General features: G+C 44.2%; 1 protein-coding gene across 1 annotated transcript in view; it reads left to right on the top strand.

Moving 5' to 3' along the window:
* The window catches only part of KIF14 (kinesin family member 14), a 48972-nt gene that overhangs the window by 13088 nt on the left and 9632 nt on the right, over positions 1-26252 (top strand). The window contains exons 10-24 of the mRNA XM_060011304.1: positions 834-1006; positions 1974-2121; positions 2407-2470; positions 3066-3250; positions 6270-6372; positions 7195-7355; positions 10031-10178; positions 10547-10699; positions 12190-12316; positions 14731-14824; positions 15349-15478; positions 18355-18455; positions 22212-22306; positions 25208-25432; positions 25600-25781. Coding sequence (XP_059867287.1) covers positions 834-1006; positions 1974-2121; positions 2407-2470; positions 3066-3250; positions 6270-6372; positions 7195-7355; positions 10031-10178; positions 10547-10699; positions 12190-12316; positions 14731-14824; positions 15349-15478; positions 18355-18455; positions 22212-22306; positions 25208-25432; positions 25600-25781 — 2089 coding nt within the window. The remainder of the gene's footprint in view (positions 1-833; positions 1007-1973; positions 2122-2406; positions 2471-3065; positions 3251-6269; positions 6373-7194; positions 7356-10030; positions 10179-10546; positions 10700-12189; positions 12317-14730; positions 14825-15348; positions 15479-18354; positions 18456-22211; positions 22307-25207; positions 25433-25599; positions 25782-26252) is intronic.

Raw genomic sequence — 26252 nt, 5'->3', positions numbered from 1 at the left:
GTATGTAACTTCAGATATATTACATTCAGAGTACATCTGTATTGATTTAATATCCAATTCTGATATGGACTGCATCACTGTTGACAGCAGTGTATCGTTACATTTGACTTATTATATTATAATTGCCACCTCAAAACCTGTAAGGGAACAGTGTGATTTTTTTAATGCCTTTTGAAAATTAAGAATAACTTTTGAAAGTTAGGAATAATTCACTCTGCATTCATAAATACAGAGCTTTTAGTCTCATGATCTTTTTCCTTCTAAAATAAGGCTTTTGCATATAATAGAAAACAAAATTTGTGTTTATATGTTCATCCGTCATTTTCTGCACTTTCGAGCAGCTGCTTTGAAGGGCTCTGGTGACCCTGGAAATGCAAGGGTGACCAGACACACAGTCCCGCCCCTAAAGTAGCTCGCGGTCTAGTGTGGGGAGAGGGATTTTACTAAATATTAGAGAGTTAACCGTATTTTAAAATCTTTGCACAGACTATCGCTTCACAGAACAACATAAAAGTGTGAGACGAGGGACTTTCCCTGGCAATCCAGTGGTTAGGACTCTGCGCTCTCACTGCCGAGGGCCTGGGTTCAATCCCTGGTCGGAGAACTAGAATTCCACAAGCTGCGCGGCCAAAATAAATAAATGAGAAGTGTGAGGTGAAATAAAGTGCGCAGAGATCTAAAAATAGCTACAGATATCAAACGATTCTAACCGGTGTCTGAGTGAGGAGCGTAGCACTGCGTCACGTGTCCCGGTGGTCTGCCTTGTGCTCTCTAGGTAGTTGTCACGAGGTCGTTGCAGAAGCAAAGTCTAATCGTGACTGTTTTCCTTGAAGGCTGCTGAAGGAAAGTCTGAGCGGAAATTCCAAAACGTCGATGATCGCCACGGTCAGCCCGGCGGCCAGCAGCGTGGAGGAGACCCTGAGCACGCTGAGATACGCCACCCAGGCCCGGATGATAGTCAACGCCGCCAGGGTCAACGAGGACGTGAGCGCCAAGTTGATCAGAGGTCAGCAGTTCCCTACAGACTTAAAGATTATCTTGCAAGAGTTTAGTCTCAAATATTCATTTCAGTGATGAAAATATGCAGTTTAAGGAAGTTAAAGATTTTTCTCTCGTATCTGTGTAATAGCTGCTAGCCATTGTTCCACACTGATGAGGAGGGCGGATGGAAGGACGGCGGGAAGGAGAGTGACGGGGAAAGTCAGAAAAAGCTGGGAAATGGGGTGGGTGAAGGGGAAGGAGCCAGCGTAGGAAACCCTCTATGGACTGAGTCGTGCGCCTGTGCAGCACAGGGACGAAAATGTCCTTTACTTTTCCTCCTGTAGCCTTTCCGCCGTTGTCTGTCTCTCACCTCTGCTTCCTCTTGGTTCATTGACCCAAAGGCTGCTTGGTCCTGGGTTTCCAGCACGGGCCTCCCTTCGCCAGCGCCGAGTGTCCTTCTCTTGCTCACCTGCTCGGGGATCTTGCAGAAGGCGAATAGGTCCCTCAGAGGTGTGGGCCAGAGGAGGATGGATTTGCCGTCTCGTGCTCCATCTTTTCCTGTTTGGATCCCCTCGCGTTTACAAATGGGACCATTTTCATTAAAAATAAGTATTCTGAATTCCAGCTTGGCAAATCTGTCATCTTTATCTAACATGTCTTTAGGAGTATGGTTTGCCTGGGGCAGTCCTGGTTCATGGCTGTCATCCCAGTGTGATGAATGGTGCCCCCGGTCCTTCCCAGGCGTGTCCCTCTTTGGACGATACATTACGTGGCCATACTGCTTATGAGGGAGGGAAATTCATTAAGAGGGGAGCAGTTTTTCAGGTAAAGGTTAGGTAGAGATTTGTAGGTAAAGTAAAATTTCTGCAAGTATTCTGTTTTACTTAGTATTTAAAACGTCAAATAAAATAGAAGATTGGAGGGTTATGTCTAGTGTGGGAATTACTATATATCAAATGTTATTGATCATGCATCTTTCTACAAATATTTAGACTTGAAAGCAGAAATTGAAAAGTTAAAAGCTGCTCAAAGAAACAGTCAGAACATTGACCCTGAGCGATATAGGCTCTGTCGGCAAGAAATAACATCCTTGAGAATGAAGCTGTATCAGCAGGAGAGAGACATGGCAGAAATGCAAAGGTGGGCTCTGGTCACTGCCTTCGATGCTGTGGGTGTTGCCTGGAATCGCTGGACTGGCTTGGGGCAAGGGTCGGGAGAGGGGGCGGGGGTGGAGGTGGGGATGGGAGGCTGAGGAGGTACCAGAGTCTGCCTTTATCCCTGCCTTCCCTGTGAACAGAGCAGCTTATCCCCAGACCATTACGTTTTAAGTATTCCCAAGTGGCTTCCTCATCTCAGAATCTCTTGATCAGTCTTATAAACCTGGATATTTTTAACTCTTTTAAACTCTCGTTTGTCTTTGGTAAGAATGTGGAAAGAAAAACTTGAACAAGCTGAAAACAGGAAGCTTCAAGTAACAAAGGAGTTACAGGTATCATTTCAACTCTCTAAACTGATTTGAAAATTTGCAAAGAAATATGACAGTAAATATACAGATGTACTTTCTCAAATTCCAGGCCAAGGAATTTGTTTTATCCTGTGGGAAGTGGGAAATCATTGAAAGTGTTTGACCAGGGAATCGACATTTTGAGAATTAGTTCAGAATTACTTTGGTGTAGGGTGTAAGCAGGACTGAAGCCAAGAGGGACTGTTGGCAGGGCAGGCAGAAGGCTGCCTCAGTGGTTCAGGCAGGAGGTGCTACGGGTCTGAACCAAGGTGATGGCAGTGGAGACGCGGCGGCAGGACCTGACCTGCTGTAGACGTCGGTGGGTGAGATCAGGCACATCTGGTGATGCTGGGTTGAGCTGTGAGTGGGCTGAGGATGGTGCCAGGACAGAGGGTCAGCGTCTTCCTGGGAGTCTAAGAAGTATGGTGGTCACGCTTACGGGGAAGTCGTGAGGAGAGGGTCTAAGAGACCGTTAATTAACTGAGTCCCACATACCGCGACTTAAATGTTTAATGTTTTAGGTGGATCTAACAGTTTCATGCTTGTGATTAAAGTTAATTTTTTTTCTGACTTCTACTAGAAAGCAGGAATTACATTTCAAATGGACAACCATTTGCCAAACCTGGTCAATCTCAATGAAGACCCTCAGCTGTCGGAGATACTGTTATATATGATAAAAGAGGGAACAACTACAGTCGGAAAGTATAAACCAAACTCGAGCCGTGACATCCAGTTGTCGGGGGTGCTGATCGCCGACGAGCACTGGTGCGTTCCCGCCAAGTACTTTTCCAGATCTTGATGACTGTGGCTTCCTTCACATGAGGCATTCACTCACACTGATTCTTTGGTATAAGTCTTCGAATGCATCTCTTAGCCAGGAAAAACAGGCAGTCTGAGTGTTTTGTGAGGATGGCAGGTCAGTTACTCTCAATATGAGATACGAGGTAGTATCGCTCTATCAGGAGTTATCCCTCAGCCAATAGATCTAAACTTCTATCCATCATCTATGGCAGGATTTTTGATCGGGTTGACAAATTTTAAAATTTGTTCACATGAATTGAACACATTTTAAAATTCATTCATATGAATTGAATGATACTGTGTCGTTAGGGTGATAGTACGTGTAAACTGTTGTAGCTCCGCAGTGTGTTTTCATGATTTGTCCATGTTGATGCTCTCTCATTTTTCCGCTGTGAAGTACCCTGTTGTATGAGTCTACCTGTCTACTTGGTTGGTGGGCGCTTGGGTGGTGTCTCATGTTTTGCTCCCCCAGTACTGCTGTGGGCGCTCTTGGATGCGTCTCCTGGTACAGACGGGCAGAGCTTCTGTGGGGCGAGTTTCATACCCTGAGTTAGGGCCCTCGGGGCAGCCGCTGGGAACCCGGGCGGCCAGGCCCTCCTGTCCGCCCCGCTGCGCTGCGTCTCTGATGATCTTCCTGTTACCCTCCCTGTATGGTGATCATTGTGAAGTTTGGGAAAATTGCTCCTAAGTGGTGTGTCTAGCAGCAGAGATGCCAGGCTGCAGCATATGTGCGTAGCCACCTTTATGAGGTAATTTCGGATTGTTTTCCAGAATGGCCGGCACTCCTGCCGCCCTTGGCGCTGAGGTCCCTGTGGCCCCGCATCCTTGCCGACCCTTAGCTGTCAGGTGGATGTGAGATGACGTCTCGTGGGGGATGCGTGTTGCATTCCCTTGACTAATCCTGTTCACCTGTTCTTGGGCCATTTTTGTTTGCTCTTCTGTAACCTGCCTGTTCATGGCTTTTGTCCATTTTTCGATTGTGTTGGGTTTTTTCCATAATTTTTAGGAGTTTTTTAATGTATTTTGGTGGCCCAGCTTTTGTGAGTTTCGCGTGTTGTAAATGTGTTTTCTCCAGCGTGTGGCTCATCGTTTCACTCTCTCATGGTGCCTTCGGATGGATCAGAGTCTTAGTTCGTGTAGTACATAAGTCAGTCTTTTCCTTTACGGTTGTCAGTGTTTGCGTCTTGTTTAAGAAATCATTTCTCCACTGAGGTCATAGAGACAGTCACCTAAATTATCTTCTAAATGTTTTGAAGTTTTGCCTTCACATTTAAGTCCTTAAGTCGTATGGAATTTTTTGTTTGGTGTGAAGTAGGGATCTAAATTCATTTATTTTCCACGTGAATAACCAACTCTATCAGTACCATATATTAAATAACATATGACTTTTTTTGTGATCTGCAGTACAAAAAATTTCCAAAAATACAGAGTGTATTTTCTCACCAATATTGCACGGCCTTAGGTCCTCGAGCCCGCGTTGTCTTTGTACCCGGCGTGGCACGGCTTCTTGATCCTCAGATCCTCTTTCTCTTCCGTTAATTAACCGTTTTCTATAACAAATAAACCCAGAATTATTTATGCTTGTAGCAAAGATACAGAACATGCCCCCGAAGAGTTGAGAGTCCAGGGGGACCAGGAAGTCCCCCACTCGCCTGGCACTTGGTGTTTCCCCTTTTAGTACACGGATAGGTGTTTGTCTCACTCTCTGGACCGTGAACTTCACGAGAGCAGGTTTCGTGTCTGTCTTCACTGATGACATACCTGGCACGTGGGGCTCAGTGGACAAAGGAGCGCCAGTACCCATCAGTTTATATTAACATTAGGTGGGTCTTAGCTACTTAGTGCTTAAAAGTAAAGAAAGAGAAGGAAAGTTCACCTCTAGCTTTGAGCCCTAAAGAGAAGCTGCTGAGAGGGCTCTGGCCTTGACGAGTGATGGAGATAAGGGAGAGGATGTCTTATGTCGACGGAGCGATTCAGGTAAAGGAGAGAAGCTGATGTTAAGGCAAATCCAGGTGGGGTTCTTATGGAAAAGAGTGGTGGATCAGGGGGTTGGTGGTTGAAGCTGGATGGGGGTGGGAGGGGGCAGAATGCTAAGGCCAAGGGCTTTTGATGGCAGAGCAGATAGAGCTGGGAGAGAGGAGGCGTCAGAACAAGCAGACCTTGTTTAAACCTTTATGGGGTTAGGACACTAGGCTGGCGGGAGGGTGGGCTGTTCTTCCCAAGTCCTCTCCTCTAGGTGCTCAAGTTCAAGTTTAACTGGAGATCTCGGAGCCTTGTCTGGAGCTGGAGGGTTTGTTTGGGGCTCAGCTTTTGCTACAGTTTTCTCTTTCTTTCTGTCCAGTTAATCCAAAGATAATTGGATTTTGGAGTTTCTTTCCTATTTTCTGTATAAAAAGACTCAAAAGGATATGTAGCATTTATAGTTGATTTTCAACAGTATCATGTTATCGTCAGAGTTCAGTTAATTAGACGTCCAAGGAGTGTGCTGTTATCTCCATGCTTCTCCTTCCTCTGTATTACCTCTCTTTTCATGGGAGGAAAATGTTGTTTGTTCCATTATTAAAACTCATAAATGAAACCAGAAAGTTAGAAAAGTAAAACATAAAAATACTTAAAACTCTTCCATTCATAAAGAAACCACTGTCAGTATTTTAGTGTATTTTCCTTTAATGTTTGTGTATTTTTTTTTTTTCCATTTCTGGGGAAGAGGGGTTGGTATTTTTTTTAAGTAGTTTTAATCAAAATACATACGATGAAAATTTTTCCCACCACTGGTGGATAGAATTGCTAGAGAAGCCAGGCTTTTTCACCAAACCTTCAAAATCTAATTGAAGGAAAATAAGAGAGTTCTAAGTCATTATGGTCACAAATTGATATGAACCTTGACACTAAGGGAATAACTCAAGGAGGATTATCTGTATTGCCCTTTTCTTACTTGTTAGTCTGTCCTGTAGTTGTAACAATGTGCATCCTGTCTTCACAGCACCATCAACAATTTCGATGGGACCGTGAGTATCATCCCAGCTGGGGAAGCAAAGACATATGTAAATGGAAGACTTATTTTGGAACCCACGGTATTACATCATGTAAGTTGGCTGCTGCTAAGATGTGAGAAGTTGTTTGACTTCGGGCAAGTGATCTAGTTTTTCTGAGCCCGGTTCTGTCCTCTGTAAGATCAGTAGTGAACGGGATGAAGGACTTTCTGGTTCTAACGTTCTCTTATTTCACGCATTGCCTGCCTTTGCGCAGAGACCGCAGTTCTGTTATGGTGGGTGAACCAGCCCCCAAGGAGCTGTCCACCAGCAGCAGCATTATGTGTTCCGGGAAGAGCTGGGCTTTGGAATCAGGCCAGACAGGGTCGAAGCCCTGGCCCTGCCACTTGCCATATGACCTTTGAAAAGTTATTAAGCTCGGGGTGATTGCATGTCACCCATGTCAGGACACTTTTGAGAGCATTTCAATAATCATATTAGGAGAACAGGCATGAACTATTCTGTTGAAGGCAAAGCAAGACGTATGGCCACTTGGTATATATCCTGTCTTTCAGGAGGGATAAGGGAGGAGTAGGTGAAAGAATTCACGCATAGTTCTTAATACAGTGTCTGCAGACAGTGAGCTCAGTGTGCGCTTACCACTGTTACTGTCAAGCTCTGTGCTCTGTTAGTTTCCTCATTCCTAAAATCGGGATAAGAACATGCATAGTTGTGAGACATCAGTGAGACGATGTATGTGTAGAGTGTCAGATGCAGTTCTTGGCCTGTAGGAAGCATTTCATAAATGTTAGCTGCCGTGATTTTTATGTTTATCATTAGTGATACTAGACTATTGAATTGTTGAACATAAGGTTTGTCCCACGGAATTTTTTGGTTCAGACTCACCTCAAGGAGTAAATTTCTTGTGTGCTTTAGGGTGACCGGGTGATTCTTGGTGGCGATCATTATTTTAGATTTAATCATCCAGTAGAAGTCCAGAAAGGGGAAAGACCGCCCAGTGGAGATGCTCTTGTGAGTGAGGGTCCAAGAGACTTTGAATCTGCAAAAAATGACTTGCTCTTGGCACAGAGATTACAGTAAGTATTTTTGTTGGTATGAAACCGTAAGTATACGGGAGAGGGCTATGGAGAGCCTTAATCAGGTTGTCCTGACTGCACTCGTTAACTCTTGGGGTGCCGATTTCTAGCGACGTGATCTTTCCTCTTCTGTGTGCACTCACTCAACAAACAAACTTAGCTCCTACGCTGGAGGAATTTGTCTTCTTATGGGGCTGACGGACAGACAGACAGAGTGCCCTGACAGAGCCCTGCACCGTGTGGAGCTCCTGGGGTGACTCCTGCCCCGACCAGGGGTCAGCGAAGGTCTCGTGAGAAGATGTCCCCTGGGAGGGAGTCGGCCAGGGGAAGCCTGGGGAGTGGACCCTTATTTACTTTTCTTCTTTTGCCCCAGTTTTAGCTGAGGCAATATTGTAGGAGTTCTGATTTCAGCAGGATCCCTGTAAAATAAATGGCAAGTAACACAGAAATAAAATGCTAAAGCATTTGGACTTTATCTTAAAGGTTATAGGGTCATGAGAGAATTTTAAGGAGACACGAGACAGACATGATGGGGATCACATTGCAGAAGGGTGGCTGTGGCCCAGGTCTGGAGGGTGGAGGGCGGTGGAGCCGGGTCCCGGGCTGCAGTGCAGTGGGGGCTGGGGGGTGAGACGGGCATCGCGGGGTCACGGGGAGAGAAGTATCCGCACAGAGGATGGAGGCGGGGGCTGGGAAGGTTGACCGGGGTGGGCCACACGAACCCTGCTTTGTCACCTTGTCAAAAGTCTGAGCTTGCTTTGCCCTCTTTTTTTTTTTAAAGTTGTGGTACAACATACATAGCGTAAAATTCACCTTTTTAGCCGTTTTTGAGTGTGCAGTTCAGTGGTGTTACGCACATTCACAGTGTTGTGCAGCCTCAACCATATTCTGTCTCCAGAACTTTCTCATCACCCAGCTGGGCCTCTGTACCTACTAAGCAACGGCTGCCCCCTCCCCCCAGGCCCCGGTAGCCATTAGGTCCTCTTTCTTTTGACATTCTTATTCTTTTTTTTTTTTTGGCTGCCTTGGGTCTTCATTGCTGTGCGCAGGCTTTCTCTAGCCGCGGTGAGCGGGGAGCAGGGGCCACTCTTCGCTGCGGTGTGCGGGCTTCTCACTGCGGTGGCCTCTCCTGTTGTGGAGCATGGGCTCTAGGCGCATGGTCTTCAGTAGTTGTGGCTCGCGGGCTCAGTCGTTGTGGCTTGTGGTCTCCAGAGTGCAGGCTCAGCAGTTGTGGCGCACGGACTTAGTGGCTCCGCGGCATGTGGGATCCTCCCGGACCAGGGCTCGAACCCGTGTCCCCTGCACTGGCAGGCAGATTCTCAACCATTGCACCACCAGGGAAGCCCTGACATTCTTATTCTAATTCAGTAAAATTGGGTACGGAAATTTTACGCAGTACAGTTGTTAAAGCGTCGGGTTTTGTTGAGAAGAAAAAAGCTTTTAGTTTTCTGTAATCACCAATCCTTTTCCCCCCATACAGTGAAAGGTAATTTAATATTTTGACTTCTCAAAATGTCTAAGTGTTACCTGAAAACTGGGTTCACCTCTTGGTGGGCGTCGAGCCAAAAGACACAGCCAGGCCAAAGATCAGGAGAAGGAAGGATGCATTACTTGCATCAAGTAAGGAGAACGTGGGAACTTTCCCAAAGCCGTGCTTCCCCAACAGTAAGACTGGGGAGGTTTTAAGCTAAGGGTACATGCGTGTTCGTGAAGGGGCCCGAGCAGGGGAGAAGTCAGCATAGAATCAGGGCAGGGATCGACAGAGTCCAGGCTTCAGTTGACTGAAGTCACGGGGATCACAGATGGTCAGCATCTCCATCCCTGAGGTTCCCGTTGACCTGGTGGCTGAGCTTCAGGCTAACCTTCACCATTGACTCAGAGCTGCGAGTCTTCACAACGGGTGTCTTATCTTTGCTGTTGTTTCTCTTGCCTGATAACAGTTGTTCTTTTTTTCCCTCGAGATCATTGGTTTCTGAGGCTTGTTCAAGGGCAAGCGCTGTGTCCAGGCTCAGATCGCAAAACGGCTCAGGCCAAACATGGCTTCTCTTCTGTCAAGAAAGCCCTGCCTGGTTCTCTCTCTGGGGGACCCCCCACCCTGTCTGCTTACAAAGTTATTATAGATGATTGGAAAAATATGGTACAATCTCTGCTTTATCAGCTCATGTATCATGCTTTTAGAGGCATTTCAATATATTCCTAATCTGTGACCTAAACATGAATTGAAAGATAATGATATGAAATAATTTTTGCCCTAACCATTGTTAGTTTAACATAAAATGCCCATATTTTGTGTTTACTACAATGTTAACTGTAATATTTACTGCAGTTTTCACTGTAACATAATTATGTTATAAATATATATTTTATATTTTTATGTAAGTTAAAACATTTTTATATAGCTGAAGCATTAGAAAAACATTTGCTTAAATATCGAGCATCTGCAATGGTAATTAAGTTAGAAATGAGCACATTTTCAACCTTTTATGTTTTGTTTGTATAAAGAGTTCTAGAGCTAATAAACATTTCAGAATGCTGCTGACAGAATGTCAGAAATGAAGTTTTGAGATTTGAACTTTTGTTTAATTTAACATCTTAATATGATTAAGAACTATTATAGCATATGAAGAATTCTTGACAGAGTACCCTGTCACTATTGAATATTTTGCTACTTGTAGACTTGAAGCAGAAATAAAGGAGGCGCAGTTGAAAGCAAAGGAAGAAATGATGCAGGGGATCCAGATCGTGAAAGAAATGGCTCAGCAAGAGCTTTCCTCTCAAAAAGCTGTGTACGAAAGCAAAATAAAAGTCCTGGAAGCAGAACTGGTAAGAGGCAGAACTGTTTCCTTTCTCTGCCGGTGCAGGGCCCCAGGGGAGCGTCAGAGGGGAGATCACGGCTGCTGGGCTGGGGGAGGAGAAGCAGACAGGCTCTGTCCCCCAGCCCTTGGGCAGCCCTGCCTCCCAGAAGCCCATCTGGAGGGCAGCGCTCTGAAAGGTTTGACTAGTGATGGTTATTTTCGGTTGGGTTAGTCAACCTGGATGGGGTGGAGAAGCATTGGGGCACCTTTTCTATCTGTGAGTCAATTTCCTGTGCACTGATTTTTACAAAGGGACTTTTGTACCTATTTGGTATCATTTTTGAAGAATTGCTCTGTATCTTTGCCCTATTTATTTTTTATTATTGTATGTCAAAGAAAGAAGAATGTCAAAGGAAGAAGATACAGGAAATAAATAACCAAAAGGCTAATTACAAAATTGAGGAACTAGAAAAGGCAAAGCAGCGTTTTGAACAGGAAATATATGTCAACAAAAAGCGGTTAGAAATGGAGACTTTGGCTACGAAACAGGTAATTTCATTTTATAGCTAGTCTGAGCTATCTTGAGGAGAGGCTGGATTTTTCTTTTTTTTAAAGAGCTTATGGTCTCTTGATGGGCGATGGCCAAATCCAGGTCTGCAGGTGAGAAGGGGCTTCCTGCCTGAAAGCCTCTGTCCTCACGATGTGCTCACACAGATCTTTTCAAAGGGACAGAGCTGTTGTTTCCAGCGAGTTTCAGTCGAGTGTTCTCTTTCCCTGCGTGCACAGCGACCCTGTGGTCAGTCATGCCGAACGATGTAAGGAGTGAGGTGATACTAGGGCGTGGTACACAGAAGGGGGGACGGCTCAGCTCCTGGACCGGTTACATCCCAGTGCCAGGGTGGAAAGAGCAGCGAGCAGGCCGTGTGCCCGCGTGAGTCCTCAGGGAACTACCTCAGCCTTGGGAGCTCAGGCGCTGACTTCCCTCATCTCTCTGAGCACAGAGGCATCTTTCAAGGGCAGCTCACGGTGGCTCTCCAGGTGCTGGACCAGCAGCCTCAGCATCGCCTGGTAGACGTGCAGATCTCAGTCCGACCAGAACTGCCGAATCACATCCTCTGGGGTGGGGCCGGAATCCCTTCTAACCAGCCCTGGAGGGGGGCCCTGAATCCGGAAGGGAGAGCCCCTGCTTTCGTCTCTGCTGCGACTTCTTACATCTTCAAGTTTTACTCTCAAATGGCAGTTTTCCTTCTTTCCTTCCTAAGTTTATGGTGGGGTTGGGGGTAGAGGAAGATACTCGCAGTAACCCCAGAGTACCGGTACTATAAAATGGTGAGAATACATATATTAGCCGATTCTAGAGCACGGAGGGGCTAGTGAACCACCTTGGAAAGTTTTAAGAGAAAAACAGATGTGTTTAAATCTTGAAAACAATTATCATTAGTGGGCTGTTATAAGGCTTATTTGTATCAAGTGAGGTGTTTTGGTTTTTTTTTTTTTTTGTGGTACGCGGGCCTCTCACTGTTGTGGCCTCTCCCGTTGCGGAGCACAGGCTCCGGACGCGCAGGCTCAGCGGCCATGGCTCACGGGCCCAGCCGCTCCGCGGCATGTGGGATCTTCCCGGACCAGGGCACGAACCCGTGTCCCCTGCATCGTCAGGCGGACTCTCAACCACTGCGCCACCAGGGAAGCCCTCAAGTGAGGTTTTTAGGTGTATTTTTAATTTAACTTTTTAATTTAGTCAACAAATTCTTGAGTAATTTTTTCCTTTTTTTGTTTTTTTTCTGAAGGTTTTTATGCTCCTATCAATGGGGAGAAAAAGATTAATCTATGTTATCAAAAATTCCTAATGATTTTGTTGTGGGGGAAAAAATCATTTTATGAGGATACTTTATAAATCATTTTTTAAAAGCCTTTATGCTTAATAAAACACGCACTGTGAAATGAGAATTATGTAGTGCATTACCATTGTCAGTCTGGTTTTCTAATTTCTCTCTTTGCACGGTCTCGTGTACGGCTCCACATGAATGAATATCAATTAGGCTTTAGAAGACCACAGGATCCGCCATGCAAGAATTCTGGAAGCTTTAGAAACCGAGAAACAAAGAATTGCTAAGGAAGTACAAATTCTACAGCAAAATCAGAGTAATAGGGATAAAACTTTCACAAGTGAGTATAGGACGATTTTAGCAGGTATTTTCTAAAGTTATGTATGTTATTTCATACAGTTAGTAAAATGTTAATTAACTTTGTGTATTTAAAATTTTTTTTCTAGATGTTGCTGACTTCTCTGGATCTAGATAAATTTGTATGAATGATTATTTTTAGGATATTCACTTTTTAGAATATTTAGTTATATAAGCAAATAGTAAACAGAATTCCAAGTATTATTTTAATGTGTAGTATGCTTCTTAAAATGTCTTACTCTAATCCTTAATTCTTATTTTATAAGAATTATTAATCTGAGTTGTGCTTAATCATTGCATACTTCGTTTTCTTTCTCACTTGAAAGTTGTTATTTTTTTGTACGTTTCTACATTCCTGTGTAGAGCACAGCATTTTTTTCAAATATTTATGTATTTATTTGGCTGTGCCGGGTGGCTTGTGCCACCTTAGTTCCTGACCAGGGATCAAACCCAGGGCCTGCAGTGAGAGCGCAGTGTCCTAACCACTGGACCGCCAGGGAATTCCCCAAACACAGGCTGTTTAATGTAAGCTTTCTTTTTTTAATTATAGAAAGTTTCAAATAAACTATGAAAGCAGAGAGATTACTACAGTAAACTCTTCCATACTTATCATCCATCTTCAACAGTTACCCACACATGTTCAGTTTTGTTCCAGCCGTGCTCAATCCCCCTGCCCTCCTGGACTATTCTGAAGCAAATCCCAGACATCCTGTCACCTGATCTGTAAATACTTCACTGTGTATCTCCAAGTTAGATAAGAACTCTCTTTTCTCTCTTTCCCTGTCACTCTTTGAAGCATAACTCTGATATTATTATTACACCTAAAAATATTAATAATAATTTCTTACACATCAAATATCTAGTCCCTATTCAAATTTTGTGGACTATGTCATAATTTTTAAAATCCAGGAGCTTCCCTGGTGGCGCAGTGGTTGAGAGGCCGCCTGCCGATGCAGGGGACGCGGGTTCGTGCCCCGGTCCGGGAGGATCCCACATGCCGCGGAGCGGCTGGGCCCGTGAGCCGTGGCCGCTGAGCCTGCGCGTCCGGAGCCCGTGCTCCGCGATGGGAGAGGCCACAGCAGTGAGAGGCCCGCGTACCGCAAAAAAAAAAATAAAATAAAATAAAAAATAAAATCCATTCGGTTTGTTTGAATCAGGATACAAATGTGGTCGTCCACACCCTGTGTTTGCTAGATGTACCTTTTTTTTTTTTTTTTTTTTGTGGTACGCGGGCCTCTCACTGCTGCGGCCTCTCCCATCGCGGAGCACGGGCTCCGGACGCGCAGGCTCAGCGGCCATGGCTCACGGGCCCAGCCGCTCCGCGGCATGTGGGATCCTCCCGGACCGGGGCACGAACCCGCGTCCCCTGCATCGGCAGGCGGCCTCTCAACCACTGCGCCACCAGGGAAGCCCTAGATGCGCCTTTTAAGTCTCTTTTAATCTGTCAGCTGGCTCTTCCTTCCTTTCTCTCTGTCCCCTTATAATTCATGTATTGAAGAAACCAGGTTCTCTACCTGTAGAGTTTCGCAGATTCTGGGTTTGCTGACTGTATGTCCAGGCTGTTGCTTATGCCTCTACATACCCTGCAAAGAACCCGTCGTCCGGGTTCAGTGTTTTAGCAAGAATACTTAGTAGTTGTGCCGTATACTTTCCATAACTTCTGTTTTTAAATTACCTTGAAACTGTTAAATCTGTTGTGAGAGATAAGAACATTGTATTAATACATGTTTTTATTCCTCTTAGGTCCTAAAACAGTACCATGCAATGAATACTTGATTTTTTTTATCCACATGAACAATGAATTTCACTCTTCCAAAAAAATGTTTTTAATGGAATGCTGGTTATAAGTTTGAACAATATAGAAAATGTTTATGCCAAAATCTTAAATTTGAATTAGGAACGTGGAATTATGTACTGAAAGTGTTTTTATGTCCTAATATATCTCTGTTTCTGTCTTTATCTATCTATTTTTAAAATTTCAGGCAAAATTAAAAAAGGACTGTGGTTCTATTTAAGTTAAGGCTGTAGTATACTTTACCTAATACTTTACATAAGTTAGGAGTTAGGAAAAAAGAAATTAGAAAAAAAATCTTTAAAAATATTAGAAGGAAAAGCAGCATCTTTGGCATTTCCTTGTTTACAAAACCCGTATCCTCTCTCTGTGAACTTCAGTTTTCTTCCACGCCTCCACGGGTGAAAGACCTCATTTTGTATGAAGAATATTTTATTTCACCAGTGAGGCTTGAAGAAAAGTTACTGAGTTGTCACCTTCACCTTCTGTGATGTATCGTTAAAACCATTCGTTTGAAGTCAGTTGTTTTTCAGGACGTGTTGTGCCTGGTGGCGTGTTAGTGCTCACATACGTGTTCTGAATCTTCTCCGTGTGCTCTCTGCTAGTTCAGCCCAGTTGGAGCTCCATGAAACTCTCCGTGATGATTCAGGAAGCCAATACCATCAGCAACAAGTTAAAAAAGAATTATGTTTTTGGCAGGTGAGTGATTATCTTATTTGTAAAGTAATTTGTTGTTTTAAACTAGTCACGCTTCATGCTTCATGTGATTTTTTTTCTGTTTTAGTTTCTCTAAGGACATGGTATCCTACATGCCTGTCCAGGAGCAAGTGGGTGTCATAATCCCCAGGGGCACTTCCAGATTCCCCTCTCAGAGCTCACTCTGGAGTGAAAAAGGCTTTCAGCAATGAACATACTTGTATATTTTATAAACAGAATAATTTTAGATGTTTTAGGAATTCACTAATTTTCTTTTGAGTTGAGAATTTATAAGTATTCCACATTTTAAAAGGAATATACAATATTAGAACTTTTAAGAAATTATTATATAAGAAGTTATTTTAATATAGTATATACTAGACATGATTATTAGTATAACAAAAATACTTAACTATGGAGAGATTTAATCAGTGGTCTGAATTTTTATGGGAGTCATTCTAATTCGGAAAACTCTAGGTTATGTATGTTTTAGGAGAAGCATTTTTTTTCTTTGGTTTTTCTTTCAGACATGTATCAGATAAAGGAAGTAGTTCTGACACTTGTATTCAGGTTCGTAACCTGCAACTAGGGGTCTCAACTCTCTGGAGTCTGGAAAAGTTTGAGTCTAAGCTTGCGGCAATGAAAGAACTTTACGAGGTTTGGAATATTATTAAAATCTCTATAACCTTTTTGAAATCAAAATATTATATGTAAAAACTTACAGGATTCTGCCAGATTATAGCCTTAATGCTTGAATTGTGTAATGGAAAAATGAAAATAAACTAGTTAACTCAATCTAGAAAAGGATAAACCTAAACCAAAGGAGAATAGATGAAGGAATCATTAAAAATAAGAGGAATAATTGACAAATTAGAATTAATAAACTCAGGCTTCAGCTCTTTGAAAAGGTGAACATGTGATTTTAGGAATGGACATAGCATTTAAATAAAGATCTCAAGCATTTTAAGATTATTACATTTTTATGTAAATAAGTTTAATAAGTAAGCTAATAAGTTTAATAATTTTCTAGAAAGTTAAGATTTTTCTAGAAAAAGAGAAATTATGAAAGTTGATTTAATAGGTGACTAACCAAGCAATAAATTGAAAAGTTTGTCAATGAACTAGCCTGAAAAAAAAAAAAAAAAGATGCTGGGCTTCCCTGGTGGCGCAGTGGTTGAGGGTCCGTCTCCCGATGCAGGGGACACGGGTTCGTGCCCCGGTCCGGGAGGATCCCACGTGCCGCGGAGCGGCTGGGCCCGTGAGCCATGGCCGTTGAGCCTGTGCTCCACAGTGGGAGAGGCCACAGCAGTGAGAGGCCCGCGTACTGCAAAAAAAAAAAAAAAAAAGATGCTGATCCCAGTCAATTTCATGGGTAAGCACTTTTGAACCTCCAAAAAACAGACAAATCCTGTTAACATTTAAACTATTCTAGAAAGTGTCACAGTTACGATGCTAGAATAACTGATTACAATCAAAACAAACAAACCCCACAAAAACTGAAAAGATGATTCAAAAGAGAATTACAAACCAATCTTAATATGAACACAGCTATAAAAATCCTGAAAGAAATGTTAGTAAGTCAAACCCAAGGTTGTATTTAGAGAATACTTATACCATGATTAAGTAGGGTTAATTCCAGGAATGGAATGCAAGGTATATTCACAATAGAAAATACAGAAAGGCTGAAGGGAATCATACAAAAGCACTGACAGTTTACCTCTAAATGATGGGTGTGCAGGTGGTTAAAATTTTTTTCTTTGTGTTTATATGTATTAATAATTTCCAGATTTTCTACAATGAATGTGAATTGCTTGTATAATTAAAAAAACAACTGTATTGAGGTCATTTGATAATTCTTGCCTTGACATATACATTAAAATCTGATGGGTGGGTGAGTTACCTTACATTCCTACTTTCAACCGTTTGTTGCAATATTCTTTACTTATTTTTCCATTTAGTTATACTATTCTTGAATCAATCTCTATATTTATTTTGCTAGCACTTCAATTGGTATTGCTTTAAATATTTAACTTAAAATATAGATTATTATCATGATCAATATATTCAACCAGGAAGTGATTGAACCTTTTTTATTAGAAATAATTCATAATAATTTATTCCACAGTTAATATTGACCAGATATTGCTTTAAGCATTTTATAGTTATTCGTTAATGTATTCATTTCCAAAAATGCTGATTCATTAAATTAATATTTTGTGTCAAAGCTAATTCAAATTTGTCTTTGTTTTTGTTTTTACCATCTTTACTGGAGTATAATTGCTTTACAATGGTGTGTTAGTTTCTGCTTTATAACAAAGTGAATCAGCTATACATATACATATATCCCCGTATCTCTTCCCTCTTGTGTCTCCCTCCCTCCCACCCTCCCTATCCCACCCCTCTAGGTGGTCACAAAGCACCAAGCTGATCTCCTTGTGCTATGTGGCTGCTTCCCACTAGCTATCGATTTTACATTTGGTAGTGTATATATGTCCATGCCACTTTCTCACTTTGTCCCAGTTTACCCTTCTCCCTCCCCGTGTCCTCAAGTCCATTCCCTAGTAGGTCTGCATCTTTATTCCCGTCCTGCCCCTCGGTTCTTCATGACCATTTTTTTTTTTAAGATTCCATATATATGTGTTAGCATACGGTATTTTCTCTTTCTGACTTACTTCACTCTGTATGACAGACTCTAGGTCCATCCACCTCACGACAAATAACTCAATTTCGTTTCTTTTTCTGGGTGAGTAATATTCCATTGTATACATGTGCCACATCTTCTTTATCCATTCACCTGTTGATGGACACTTAGGTTGCTTCCATGTCCTGGCTATTGTAAATAGAGCTGCAGTGAACATTGTGGTACATGACGCTTTTTGAATTATGGTTTTCTCAGGGTATATGCCCAGTAGTGGGATTGCTGGGTCGTATGGTAGTTCTATTTTTAGTTTTTTAAGGAGCCTCCATACTGTTCTCCACAGTGGCTGTATCAATTTACATTCCCAGCAGCAGTGCAAGAGTGTTCCCTTCTCTCCACACCCTCTCCAGCATTTATTGTTTGTAGACTTTTTGATGATGGCCATTCTGAGCGCTGTGAGGTGACAGCTCACTGTAGCTTTGATTTGCATCTCTCTGATTATCGGCGATGTGGAGCGTCCTTCCTGTGTTTGCTGGCCGTCTGTGTGTCGTCTGTGGAGGAGTGTCTGTTCAGGTCCCCTTGATGTTGTCAGATTATTCTATTTTTCTCCTGAGGACGCTATCGTTTTTGTTTTCTCTATGTTTTCTAAATCATGTTTATTTTTTCTAAATTATTTAATGATTTCTGTTGCTTTTATTAGTAGATTTCTTTTAATATAATTCCTAGTGTCATGTGATTTTAAAAAATTTTATCAGGAATGCGATTTTTTTTTAACATTATCTAGATAATCTATAATTTTGCGAATTTTATAAATGCGACAAAGTAAACATTTTTCCTTAGTTGCTAAACATTTTTAACCCATAATTACTAGAAACTATCTATTTAATTTTCTTAGAGCCATTGTAGTAACAAGTGTGAAGATGTGTTTTGCGACCCTGAAGATGAATGGGAACCCGACATTACAGATGTTCCAGTGTCTTCATTTTCCAGAAGGAGGTGAGGACATTTGTGTTACTGGCTTTCCTCCTTCTCAAAAGAACTATCTGTTGTCATGGTGGATATCTGGGAAGGAACCCAGTAGGTCACTGATCAAATTACACTTAGGGCATTAGATCGTTTATATTCAGTTAGAATATGAAGAAACAGCCTCAGTATTTTACCATATAAGTTTTAAGAGCAACTTAGACTGGCATAAACCTAATTTCCTATAAAGATGAACAGTGTTTATTACTTTACCCTTTCTCAAAAACCTGGCATATTCTATGATATTTTATTGTAAGTTACCGAGTTTGAAATGCCATTAAGTTAGTATGAGCACCTCAGAACGCTAAATCGCGGTGACGAGGACTTCTGTACGTGACAAATGTTGCTTATTAACTACAATGTACAAGACTCAGCGCCAGAGGACGCTGCCCCTGCACACGCCCCCGTGCTTGGGTTACAGAGAGGCGAACGCTGTAGTAGGAACCTTCGTCCTGGGACTCGGTTAGCCCCTTGGTTTGATCTTTGAACAGGACTGCTGGCTGCCATGTCCTGAGGATACGGGGATAAGTACAGAATATTCCCTGCCCTCCAAGACCTGGCGTGGAGGAAAGTTGGGGCGGGGCGGGTTGATGAAGACCTGACCCGAGGCTGGGCAGGGGCTGCAGAGGAGGGTAGGTCTACGGGCATCCGTGAGGCAGGATCACAGGCCTCGGGGGCTGGTGTGGGGTGACAGTGATGCGGGGCTGCAGGCGGGTCCTGGCCGAGCGACTAGGGGAGGGTGGGGTTCCCTGAGGTGGACGGTAGGGAGGCTCTTTTGGACGCGGTGAGTTTGAGGTTCCTGGGGGTCATCCAGGTGTACACAGAGGTCTAAGACTTTGTAGAAGGGATTCGGGCATTTTCAGGGTGTAAAGGTCAGTGGCGTTTCATCCAGCAGAAGCATCGCCATAGATAGAACATGTACTGAATGCATGCGGAGCAGAGTCTCATTCACCTCAGAACTGCTGCTGTCCTTACCCCCATTTTACAGGCGGAGTAACCAAGGATTTAAAGAGACAAGGATCTTGTCCAGAGTCACCAGCCTCTCTGTTGCAGAGGGAAGAACAGCGAGTTTCGGGTTAAATGTAGTTTCAACTTCATCGCCTTCAGCGCAGCTCAGAGTCCGTTTGGGTTTCTAAACCTTTTTAGGCCTCTCTTGGTTTTGACCATGCTTATTTTAAACTCCTTTGCATAAACTCTCCTCAAAGAGGTGGAACTGCTTAATTACCTGTGACTTTTGCTTTATATCCTGCATTCTAGCTGCTAAGCTAGAGTAAGAAATAGCCAGGACGTCACGTTCATGTTATATGTTAGGTACGTGGCAGCTCGAATCTCAGGCTGAAGGAAACACAGAGCGTGTGCTTTAAACAGACTCTGGGCTCCTTGAGTGCATCCGCTGCAGGCCCATGCTGTGCAGAGTCACAGGTCCCACCGAGACCTGAGTCCTCGTCCTGGCCGCATGTGGCCGGGGGCCCAGGGCAGGACGTCTCGAGGCTTCAGTTTTCTCATCTGTGAGCTGGAGACAGGCCAGGGTCATCCGTGAGGAGCAGCTGCTTCTCCGGTGACCACCGTGGTCTCTGACACGGGACCGATGACGCGGATGATGCGGTGTTGCTGGGAGGGTTTAGATCCAACCTTGTCCGTGGCTGTTCTGTAAATGGCAGTTCTTGCTCTCAGGCACCTAATATGTATTGAATAACCTTGGGATACAGAGAGGATATGATTTCTGATCCAATTCCAGTGAAAAGACAAGTGATGTCTTCAGGTGATTTGTCCCGAGGACTTCAAAACCGAGGTGGGCTCTGGCACTGAAATGAGCTAACTCGTCCTGGAGTGGAATTGGGCCGATGGGGCCTGGGACACTTACACCAGCCGAGAGTGGGTGGCATAAGCCTCCCAGAATTCAACCCAGACCTACAGATTCTTGAGAGTGTGGTTTATAAATTCCTTTAGATTTAAAAATTACTGATTTCTTATTGTTTTATTATAAACAGGTATAAGTTTTGTGTACTTAGACGTGTGGATCAAATACAAGCATTAAGAATTAACATTAAAGTTTTATCCTATTGAAGGTTAGTAATTTACATCTTAAGTCCCGCTGACTTAATAATAAGGGAATAATTAGGGAATCAACAGAAACTTAAATTGTCACTGAAAAATCAAAGCAACATTTTCTAAGATTTCGAAATCAGGTGTTTTCACTTGGCAGAGATGTTTTTGAAAACTTCTATAATTTAAAAGTATCATTTTTTTAAAAACATGGATTGCTCTTGGTCAGGAGCCTTGTGTATGAAGTTTCAGCCTTGTAAGAATGTTCATGACAGAATTGCAGATTCTGAGAATGCCTGAAGGTAATGGACTCTTAATTATGGAGCTTCTAGGCAATGATGTGCTTGTTCTGCGGTGAAATAGACCGGTTTGGTGGCATATAAATTTTGATATGTGCTGTTGACAGTTAAAAGTAAAATTTCCCCCGATGTTAAGTAAAAATTCTTTGAAAGGAATGTGACAAGCATTTTTTAATTTGAGTTTAAACATTGTTTAACTACAGTCGTGTTGAAAGAATAAGTTTTCCTAGTTCAGACTTAATGGGATAATGTACGCTTTTCTTTCGCTACTAAGTAAAAAAACTGTAACCTGTGAGAATTGATATTTTCTCTCCCTGTTGTCAGTCATAATTCTGTGTTTCTCTCGTAGGAATTCATGGGGAGATTTTATATTTGAAACATTTAGGCGACTACAGATAGAATGCTTTTGTTTAACCATCTTTTCAACAAGTAGCGTTTTTCTGTGAGTGGCCACTAGTAGAGAGGGTCCTGTTAAGGAGAAGACTTCAAAGGTCCCGCTGGACTGAGGTCTGGGGCCACAGCCTGATGTCTAGGGGCTGGAGCTGGGCTTTGGAAAGTTGGTCCATGGGTGGTGATACGGAAGCAGGCGCTCCTTCCGTCACACCCAGGGGGAGACGTGAGTGTTTTTACCCTCGGCTGAGGGGAGAGGCAGCAGGAAGAGCCCTGAAGGTCGAATCTTGGGGTCGCCTCCTGCCTTGTGCCGCTGCTATGCTTCCCGGTGCTGTGCTCTTCGCCCTGTGCAGCAAATATTTACTTGAATTTATTGACCTGGATCATTTCCCTGCTTAAAACCCTTCCCAGGATAACTTGCTCGGGATCAATCCACGCTCCCTTAGCTGGCATCCGAGGTCGGCCCCAGGCTCGCTCCGGGGGCCCTCCCGGCTCTGGGGCCGAGTCCTTCCATCTGAGCGCCTCCGCAGCCCTCCGTGCCCTCCTGACTTCCTGTGGACCGTAAGCTCCGTGAGCCCAGAAGCCCTGTTTGCTGTGTCTCAACCACAGTATCCGGAGCCTGTGAATAGTAGGACAGCTGACCCTCGAACAGCACAGTTTTCAGTAGTAAACACGACCGGATTGGGGTTGGCTGAGCCCGCGGGTGTGGAGGAACCCCGTGTGCCGAGGGCTGACTGTGCGCCCCTAACCCCCGCCTCGTTCACGGGTCAGCTGTGCATTTGTTCTATTCAGTTCATTAACTAGAGGGTTAGACTGGTACCTGAAAAGAGTAAATTCCTGTTTGATAAACCAAATTAATTTAACCCTTGATGAAAATATTTCCATGGAAAACATTCTCGTGGATGTCCATTCTCTTTGGAGAATTTAAAACTGTGTCCTTCGCATTTTCCCACGTGGAGTGTCGCTGCCAGCCTTACGGTTTCTGTTTTTCCAGGAGCAGGACTCTGATGAAGAACAGGAGGATTTCCAGCTGCCTGCATGGCATAGCGGTCCCCGCGGCCCAGGATTTGCACTCTTCACACTCATCAGGTACTTTTCTCTTCAGACTTTGTCGTTTACTGGGAATAGCTCCAAGTCTTGTCTCTGCCACTGTCCTGTTTCCGGTTCTTGTGCAAATCATTTCATCTCCCGGAAGCTTCCATCTCCTCTGTAAACAGGGTGGACCGGAGACCCCTCCCACTTCTGAAACTGTGCTCTGTGATGTATTCCAAGCCTTTAGTTGAGTGACTAGTTCAAATGTGGAAGACGTGTGTTTGTTCAAAAACGTATGAGGATGTTGTTTTCTTCTAAGTGAAAAAAAGGCAAGGTGTAGCAGATTACGTATGACAGGATATCGCATGTGTGAGGAGGAGAAGAAAGATGTGTACAAACATGCTTATGAATGAATATGCTCTCCCTGGAAGCGCTGGTTTGTCCAGGCACTTGGGGGAGGGGACGGGGCAGGAAGGAAGACGTCCTTTCACAGCATATCCTTCGTTTTCTTCTGAAGTTTATATAATATGCATGATTTGTCTAAAGCTGCTTTAATTTTTAAAAGTTTAAAAGAAAAAGTTATAGGAATTATTCCACTGAATAATTATGTCATGCCAATATTGACTATGTCAATTTTCATAAGAAGAGGGGATACACTGTAATTTATATGTGTAAGTACCTGTAATAATTAAAATTACTGCCTGGTAACAGCAGACTACTGCACAGCAATAGAAAAGAACCACTGATTCGTACAACAACCCAGATGAACCCCAAAACATGAGGTTGAGTGAAAGAAACTAGATGATAACGAGTACATTCCATATGATTCTATTTATAGGAAGTTCAAAAATAGGCAAAACTAATCTATCGTGACAGAAGCCCAGTACTTCAGGTAGAATGGTGGGTCACGAGGGAGCCTGCTGGAAAGCGGCGATGGGCGTGTTGCACGTGCCGATCTGAGCGGGGGTTGCGCGGGGTACACGTGTGTCCGAGTACTTCAGGTAGAATGGTGGGTCACGAGGGAGCCTGCTGGAAAGCGGCGATGGGCGTGTTGCACGTGCCGATCTGAGCGGGGGTTGCACGGGGTACACGTGTGTAAAGACAAGCTGCACACTTAAGATGTGCACAGCTTACACTTTACAGAATGTCACTTGTGCCTGAGTAAATGGAGTTTTAAAATTACTCCGTAATGTAGTAGTCTATTTCGATAAAGGTGTCAGTGGAATATGAGTAGCCATGAAGGCAACTGTGTCTCGTCTTTGCCTTTAAAATAAAGACACTGGGGGGCTTCCATGGTGGCGCAGTGGTTGAGAGTCCGCCTGCAGATGCAGGGGACACGAGTTCGTGCCCCGGTCGGGGAAGATCCCACGTGCCGCGGAGCGGCTGGGCCCGTGAGCCATGGCCGCTGAGCCTGCGCGTCTGGACCCTGTGCTCGGCAACGGGAGAGGCCACGACAGTGAGAGGCCCGCGTACCGCAAAAAAATAAATAAATAAATAAAATAAAGACACTGGGGTTTCTTTTTTTTTAAATCATAAAATTATCTTTTAGAAAGATAATTATTATCCTACTACTTGTTTAATATAGACTTTATGTTTACCAGCAAAATAAAAGTTTCTATATCTGTGGTAGCAACTTATTTATTCAGTATTATTTGAGAGTAAGATGTTTTACAAAGGTACCTTTTCCAGATAACTAAACCTGTTTTGAGGGTCGTTTTTGTTTTTTTTAATTGAAGTATAGTTGATTTACATCATTGTGTTAGTTTCAGGTGTTCAAGGGTCATTTTTTAAGGGCCCTTTTTAAAGGTTAAGATACAAGGGGAAGTCAGACATATAAGAGGTCTTTGCTTGTTTGCAGTTTTCAGAGAGGGAGCTGGAAACCCACGTGTGCATTTAGTGTGAACCTGCCCGGGGGGCTGCGAGGTGTGGGAGGACAGGCCTGCCAGCTTCGGAAAGTCGAGCCAGCGTCTGAACCTCTCACCTTAGGGGCCGTATTTCGAAACTAGATTTTTACAAGTCTTTCTGACACGCTGATGCTGGATTTGGGGATGCATTCACACCGGTATCTCACTAAGCAGGCGTTACGTGGTTAACTGTCCGTGGTGACGGGAGGAGCGTCGCTGTCGTCGTCACCCTGCAGTGACAGAGCTTTGGGCTGGCAGCTGTTTTCTCTTCCCAGATCCAGCTCCTGTCTCGGCTCTCGACTCTTAATAGTCCCCACCTGGTGCCTTTATTTCACTCTGCCTTTTAGCTTGCTGTTTCTAATGGCTTATGGAGTAGAGCAGAAAACTAATCGTACATATTAAATGAGAACCCTACTCACGTGTTAGCATTCCGGGATAAAGTTATTTCCAGAGGCGCCACATGAGCTCTTAAAGTTTTTCCGTTTACCTCTGGTTTGGACGGTGCTTCGAAAATTATGCTGAGAGTCTGTCTCCCCAAGATGTGATAGATTAACTGTAGACAGCTGTTTGGCTTTCACCTCTGTTGGTTGTAGGGTGCCTAGAGCAGGGGCTGTTACAGGAAGAGTGCCGAGAGGTCTCCCTTCTAACGTCGTTTGCTCTATTACTGCCTGCTTTTCCAGCTTGTTTTACTTATATTTGATGTGTTTATATTATTTTATGCAACTGCCATTGTTCTCACCAACTCACAGTTCCTTAGGTGTTACCAAAAAGTAAATAAAGAAGGAGGTTAAGCCAGTGGTGACGTGGGATGTTTGGATTCCCTGTCATCTGTGTCTGTAGCTGCTAAGCTATGGATGGTTGCTGTTGAGAGGTTGATTGATTCTTCTGTGGAATTGTGTTTTCCGCTTGGTGTATGGAAGTAAGGTGTCCTGGAGTAGGAGTAGCCTACTTAGAATGTGTGGCCAGTGTTCTGTGGCCGCTTGCACTGATGGGTTTGTTTGCAAGTATCGTCCCTGGAAACGAGGCTTGAGGTGGCTGTTTTCTGTCAACACAGGCTTAGCGGGGAAATCAAGCCCCGTGTATCCAGATTCAGCAGAATCCTTTCTTCCCGGAGTTTGCAAGGAATTGATTGGCTCGTCGTTAGAGCTTCTTGGACAGAGTGATGATGAAGAAAACACTGTCGCGGACAACTTGATTAGTAATTTCCTTAAAATCCACGACGGGATACTCGCCGTGTCCAGAGCTCATGAAGAACAGGACGAAGACAGTCAGAGTAACGGTGAGCAGCCCCTGCCACCCGCTCACGAGCACCGCGGTTCCCTGCTCCGTTGTGCGTGGCTCTGTCACCTCTGTCATGCGGTGCCCGGCGTTACAGTGTCTTCATGCAGATCAGACGTGAGCTCTCGTACTCAGGGGTCACTTATCAGTTTTCTTCTTCTTCCGAAGTGTTCTCCGATCGAGCAAACCAGTCGCTCGCTGTGCAGGTGGCGAGCGCCTTCGAGCGGCTCGTGGTGCTGACGAGACACTGGCTGAGCGGCGTCCCCCCCAGGCCCGGCACGGGGGCTTTGCCGGCCGAGCTGAGACGGGAAGTGAGGAAGCTGGGAGGCTGCTTACAGTTGTTTCTGCAGGTAAAGTGATCTCGGCTTATCGCCAGGAGAACTCATCTGTTCAGCAAGTGTTTATAGACGCTCTCCTGTTCGCATCTTGCCCAAAACGCGACCCTTAGGATTTTCAGAAGCGCTTTCTGTGTTGAAATCCCAAGACTGTGGATGTTGGATGATTGATTGATGGCAGCGAGACTTCCCAGGGCTTTCTGCGCCCCGGGCACTACAAATGTTAACTCCTTCAGTCCTCACCGCAGCCCCGGACGTGGGCACTGGTGTTGTCACCCTTTATCAGTGAGGAAGTGGAGGCCAGGAGGGTGTGTCGACTGTTCACAACTAGTAGGTCGTAGACTTGGGCCCAGGTCGCCGTGGACCCAGCGTGTGCTCCTACCTCCGCCCCCCCCACCCTGGGCCGTACTGCCTTCCGCAGGGGCTGCTGGGAAGGGGTTTGGGGTCTCGCTCTGGTTACGGGTGGGGCTTCAGTGCGGGGTGAGT

Source organism: Delphinus delphis, chromosome 1, assembly GCF_949987515.2.
Source record: "Delphinus delphis chromosome 1, mDelDel1.2, whole genome shotgun sequence".
Taxonomy (NCBI): domain Eukaryota; kingdom Metazoa; phylum Chordata; class Mammalia; order Artiodactyla; family Delphinidae; genus Delphinus; species Delphinus delphis.
This window is presented reverse-complemented; position numbering and strand designations above follow the sequence as displayed.